This window comes from Amphibalanus amphitrite, unplaced genomic scaffold (genome assembly GCF_019059575.1).
Source record: "Amphibalanus amphitrite isolate SeventyFive unplaced genomic scaffold, NRLGWU_Aamphi_draft 000396F_arrow, whole genome shotgun sequence".
NCBI lineage: Eukaryota > Metazoa > Arthropoda > Thecostraca > Balanomorpha > Balanidae > Amphibalanus > Amphibalanus amphitrite.
This window is the reverse complement of record NW_024881890.1, coordinates 275,592-281,872: the sequence shown is the minus strand read 5'-3', so window position 1 is coordinate 281,872 and position 6,281 is coordinate 275,592. Positions and strand designations below refer to the sequence as shown.

The following is a 6,281-nucleotide window of genomic DNA, read 5'->3' as shown; positions in this document are numbered from 1 at the left end:
TGAACAAAAATAAGTCAGAATATCATAGAATGAAAACGGCCACTAGGGTCGTTCAGGCTATAACCAGCTGAACGCTAATGTTTTGACAGGTGGGTCACGAGGTCCACGAGGTCACGTCGCGCCGGTCGCGCCTCTATGACCGTGGGTAGCGCCGCTGGAGGTCTCAACTCTCATCGCACGAGGTGTCTCGGTCCTCTGTGAGGGGATGGTGTTGCGGGGTATCGTCAAGGTAGCTTGACTTTCCTTGACCTTTGCTTGTCTACCTTCTAAGGTAATCAACTTATAGGGCATTTCAACTCAATATTAGGTACCACACATATGGTAGGAAATAGGAATATCATTACAAGATACAGCCAAATGTCTCAAATATCAATATACTGATACCTGATAGCATTGTCAGAGTGAAAGTGTCATATTAACCCGGTTTACATAGCATATTTGACGAGGCTCTAGCTCGTTAATTTGGCGATAATTTCGTTGCAGTGGTCTTCAAATATTTAGAGGGGATCATTTGGTAAATTGTTAAGCACCATTGGCATCTTTTGCAACATCACGGACGGAGATATAAGCTTGCAACAAACCCTATGTAAACCGGGTTATTGTATGCTGTGCTTGGCTGTGCTGAAGTGTACCTAGTTACATGTTTTTTTCAGGTCAAGGTGAACTGAATCCATCGGAAATGTCAGAATATGCTTCATTCAGCACCCCTTGTCTTAGCTTGGCTGAGGTTGAAGACAAGCTGGAGGAGCTTGATGTCTATCTGACTGAAGTGACTCTGAAGCTTCAGCTAATGAAAGGTAGGACCTGCAGACACTGGACAGGATAGTTGGTGGTAACAATAGGTAAATATTGGGAAATATTTAACGAAAGTTCCTAGAAGGACAATGCAGCCTTAAAATTTATTAAAGGAAATAGTTCACTTTTTAACATGGGTTTTGAACTGGAATAGCAGTTCCGTAGCCTGGGCTGAGACGAGCATAAATCAGGAGCTTTTACAGCCCAACGATCACCCTAGGCAAAGATATTCTATTTCTCGTCCCGAAAAAGGTGTCTTGCGTTGACGATGTGTGCCTTGCATATATTCGCATCCAGTATGAAAAGAGCATGGGTACCGAAAATTCTTCAGAAACTAGAGAAATTATCTACAAGAACTCTAGAGAAATTCTCGTACTGATCATTAAGGACATTCAGCAGCAGCAGATCGCCCAAATGCCGGTGGCCGCGATCATTTCTCTAGTTTCTGAAGAATTTTCGGGACCCATGCTCTTTTCATACTGGATCGCCTGTGCCTTACAGAAACTGAAAAGTTCTTCTTATTATCAAAATATAGAAAATAATCTTTTGTTATAAATAGGTTTTATTTTCTTTGCTGATCATTTTGAACATAAAAAATCATAAATCCATTGCAAAAAAAAAAATAATTTCGTGAAAGTGAACTATTTCCTTTAAGGTTTTAGTAGTTGTTAAGTTGCTTGCAGAATAAAGCAAGGTCCACTTTCCTCATCACCAACAGATCGAGCAGAACTGGAGGACCGCACAGAAGAGCTGCGTCATGAGCTGGCCGAGAGGAGCCACCAGCACCCTGTGCTACCACCTGTACGCCATGACCTGTTCCTGATCCGGGCTGGAGTGGTGGGAAAGTCACCCTCACCTGATGCTACAGACAGCTGGGAACTCCATACATCACTGGCTGATGAGGGGTTCTCACCAGGAGAGTCCACTCAGAAACAGACCTCACAGCCACAGCTACTGCACTCAAGCCCACATGCCCAGAGGGGGAAATCTCACCAGGAAGCCAGTGATGACAGGCGACGGAAACCTGTCTGCGTCTCCAGCACCTGGCGACCCCGGCGTCGTCAGTCCACCAAGACGCGCCTCTGGTCGACGCGCCGTGACCGACGTCGAGACGCGAGGACCGTGCTCGCGACCTCCCGGAGGGGCCTGAAGAAGGGCGCCCGATTCCTTCAGCCACGTCGCTCAGAAAGAGCGTCGCTCTCTGAGCAGGCCGTAGAGAGTTCTGTTAGCCACGTGAGGGAGGTGATCGCGCTAAAGAAGCGCTCGGGTCCGTGGGAGGACAATTTTCATCTGAGAAAAGTTGCAGAAAACGTTGCGGATCGAGGGCGAGGTGGCTGGAAGGACCGTCCTTCCTCCGAAGAGGTGCAAACGCAGGCGGTGTTCGGCTCCACGGCATGGGCGTCGCTCTCAGAAGGCTCTCTGGTTTGGGCCAAACTAGGCACCTCCAAATGGTGGCCAGGTGAGTTTTCGGCAATTCACACTTCTTTAACCCGCGCCCGGCTGGGGGTCCTGGATTTCCACGCCCTGCTGGGGGGGGGGGGGGTGTTTGAACACCCCCCCTTGTAACTCGGCTCCTGGGCCACGTAGCGATACGCAGAAGGCGGCGTTCGAAAGAGCGTAAAAAATAATGACGAAATCACTTCGGTCAATTTTTTGGTCAGGTCAAAGGTCAGGTCACCAGAGGTCATTGAAGGCAAAATTTCGCCGATTTCCAGGTCGAATGTCGAAAATTTCCAAGAAGCCAACGCATAACTCGAGAACCAATAGAGCTACAGCGCCGCGGAAAAGCGCATTCGATAGCCCTATTAAAGCCCTTTCTGAGTAATTCTCTCAGATTTGACCTAACGTCAACGGTTTTGCCTGCAGGGGGCAAAAATTGCAAAAATAGCCGATTTTTTTCGGAAACAGTTTTTCTGCAATAACTTTTGACCCAAGCCTTGTACGAGCTTACTTTTACCGGCATTGTGTTCCTCTCGTCAAGACGCATCGAATGAACTATAAGTTGACCTTGAAAGGTCAACTTGAAAATTTGACCTCAGGTCAAGGTCATGACCTGACCGGAAAGGGTCATGTTGCATATCAGTCGATCCGTATCGTCGAGCTGAACACATCTAAGGCGTTTTCATCGCTCTAGCATGCCTCTATCAAAAGTTATTTGCAAAAAACTGTTAGATACCATTCGTGACCTAAGATGACCTCAGGGCATAAACAAGGGTCACGGACAACATTTTCATGTTCAGTGTGTCTAAAGCACTTGTAATTCGGTGTTTGGGAGTGTTTATAATGTCTTTTGTCCAAAAGAGGCGCATTTCAATTTTCTCCCATTGACTTATAATGGGGAGGTCGCAAAATTGACCTGACCTTAGGTCATCGATATCAAAATTCTGAGATATACATTTTGTACATGCTATTGCTCTTAGCAATCGCTGAAAGTTTCAAAGCGATCGGTCACTCGGTGTAGCTATGACAGACATTGAAACTTTTTATGAGGTGAGGTCACTTCAAGTGACCTGGTGACCTGACCTTGAATGACCTTGGTCTGAAATTTTCACAACATGTGTAGAATTGATGTACGATAAGGTGTACCAAAAACGGCGGCGCTCCGCGCCGCCGTTTTTGAGATATTCGCGAAAAACCACAAGGGGGGGTGTTCAAACACCCCCCCCAGCAGGGCGCGGGTTAATCAAAGTATAGACTACTGAATGCCTATTGCCTATTTGAAGTGGTCTGTAGTGTTCGTTGTTTGAATGGATGAGTGGCTGCCTGGGCGAGGACCGGTTGTCACACCATGGACTAAGCCTGGGCTTGTTGTAAATGACATGGGCCTGCTAACCTTGCAGCTGCTTGCGTCCGTTTCAACGGTGCAGTAGTCTATGACGGAGCTTATCTTACCGTATGTGGATGGTGAGCGTTGGCACGGTCCTCCGGACCTGTGTTGCTCCTCTCGCTAGGTGTCAACTTAGGGGTAGCATGACAAACATCAGATTTATTCAAACCTGGCAGAAGGAGTGTAAACTATATGACAATCAGCGTCCCCGTCATATGATTGTGCGTGTAGGTACGTATGCAATATTTGCTCTTCCCATTCATTTATCGTACCATGATGGAAGGGGACGTGCCTTGTTACGCCTCATCAATTTTTTTTTTCTCGCAAAATCTGTTCTTAGCGCACCTCCTTACTCGCATGGTTTCTTTGCACGCGACAATTTCCGTACGAAGTCCTGTAAAGGTCAGGTCGCTTCTATAAACCGAAAAGCTAAGGCTGGGGCTTTCTGTAGAATGTGACAATAATAATTCCATCCTTTTTGTATCGGGGCATTCCGTCGCGAAAGCGACAATCCATCCAGTCGTTCTCTATAGCAAAACCGTCCGTAGCGCTCGGCCCGTGGGTGGACAGTTATTGTGTCCGGCCCATAGCGGACGGTTACAAGAGGCGCCTGAAAGCCAGCCGGTGCTCGCCGGCTAATGGCGCGATCGCAGCTATTACTTTAGACGGCTGTCCTCACAGACATCGTAATGGGGGTCGCGTCCCGGTGCCGGGGGTCGACCCAGTGGGCTGAAGGTCACCCAGCGCTTTCCACACTGATTGAAAGGTGATTGGGGAGGGTCCATGGGAGGGTGTTGGGGGATGAGTGATATCGGACAATGAATGAGTAGAGGAGGTCTTACTAGGTACGGGATTTGCAGCCGATTGTTTAGCATATTTACACGACAGAACGGTCAGGCTTTGATGTCTTACTTCACCTTGCGATCACAACAATTCTGAATATCCAGTCGGCAAGCCGTTTCCACGTTCCCAACTGACTGGTAACCCTTTGCCCTGCTCCCGACTGACAGGTATGCTGGTGCGCGGTGAGCGCGGCGGGATGACCGGAGCCCACCAACAGCCGTGGGTGTTTTGGTTCGGTGACCATCGCATCTCCGAGGTAGGTCCCACTGGGGAATGTACCGCGGCTGCTGGGCATGGGCAGACGCACAGCGCGTTATGTAAGCACTGGCTACACGGCGAGCGTTTTACGCTTTTATTATATCACTTGTTTGCTAATTGTTATAACTCTGGAGTGTTCGATTGATTTGCAAGTTTGTCTATACGGCCGTGTTATTTGCAGATAACTTTTTCTTTGAAACATGTGCTAAGAGAAACAGACATACATAGGCCGATAACGTGGCCACTTTTTTGTAACAAAAATATGCGTCGCAATACACGTAAAACGATAGATTATATTACGCAGCGAGAGCGCACTAGACAGTAACGAACCATAAGACCAGATTAATACTAACTAATGTCTTGTTTATCGTAAGAAGCGTGGACTCAATCGCATTGATTCTGGAAGCATAACAAGGAACAGAACCAAAATCATATGCCTGAAGTGCAGACCTGCCGCCGTATAGCCAATCGCTTATAGGTATGCCTGCATGGTCAAATAGCATTGATGTTGGGACGCCAACATACCGAATGGCATGCTGGTCTTGTCATGCTACCTATTTCCCTGGTTAATTGGTGCAGGGTAGCTCATTTTCTTACAGCTCGGGTAATTATTAAGAAAATAGCATGCTCGTGGTTGTGACACATGCAATTATGCTTGTGTAGGTGGATGAACAATTTGTGTTCATTTATCAGAACTTGTTAAATACATAGGTATACTCAGGTGAAAAACAGGCAAGATGCTGCTTTTTCTGAGCGAGTCAACAGCAATGATATTGTCTGATCTGCAGATGCCAGAGACGGAATCGATGACGGTTGGTCAGATCAGGATTGATCAGAGGCCAGGCTAGTGATAAGTCAGGGGTGATCAGAGTCATGCCTCTGGTCTGATTTCATGGTCAGAGCCAGAGGCGGGGTAACTGATGAGTCGGGGACTGGTCAGTCTGGTCTGGACTGGTCAGAGGCCGGAGAACTGATTTGTCGGTCTGGTCAGAGTCGGGTCTGGCGACTCGATTCATGGTCACAGACGGAGGTGATGATTAGAGGCTGTGCAGTGCGGAGGGCGATGGAGACGGGTAAATACGAGTATGTCTGGTCACCGTGACCTTTGGTCGTCATATCGGTCTGATTATGTAAGAGAAAACCTTTTGTGGAAGTTAACATGTAAGGAAAGTTGCCAAAAGTGGGCCTAAGTCAATGAATGCAAACTTAGACAGTGCCACGAACTGGTCTGATCAGCTTTGTTAGCGTGACCTATTCACTCAAAGGTGAACGCTGGTATTTGACTCAAGCTGAGGTATTTTTGGAAAAAAATAACGTCTCAACGCCGCCTTCTTAGTTCAGCTATGCTTATATTTATGTAAAAATTTTCTTGCCAAATCCCTGACTATATTCGGTGGGTTTCGGTTTGATTGGGAGGGTCGATACCTGGTAATTGCGTGGAGATCGCTAGGCACTGTTAGAGACCAAGGAGTCGAATTTCTTGTTCGCCAAGTTTCAAAGAATCCAGCAATAGCCGTTATTGAAGACATCCTGACTCGGGAAACCTGCTTTGATTCCT

At 47.3% G+C, this 6,281-nt stretch overlaps 1 protein-coding gene across 4 annotated transcripts in view; it reads left to right on the top strand.

The window, feature by feature from the left end:
• Window positions 1-90: 90 nt before the first annotated feature.
• LOC122390437 (DNA (cytosine-5)-methyltransferase 3C-like) overlaps window positions 91-6,281 on the top strand; it is a 32,432-nt gene continuing 26,241 nt past the window's right edge. The window contains exons 1-4 of one of the 4 annotated variants that reach the window (XM_043383389.1): window positions 91-160; window positions 654-797; window positions 1,514-2,254; window positions 4,633-4,721. In XM_043383389.1, coding sequence (XP_043239324.1) covers window positions 136-160; window positions 654-797; window positions 1,514-2,254; window positions 4,633-4,721 — 999 coding nt within the window. In that variant the 5' untranslated portion in view covers window positions 91-135. Of the gene's footprint in view, window positions 272-653; window positions 798-1,513; window positions 2,255-4,632; window positions 4,722-6,281 lie in introns of all 4 variants that reach the window. The other 3 variants (XM_043383386.1, XM_043383388.1, XM_043383387.1) reach the window with 3 other exon arrangements.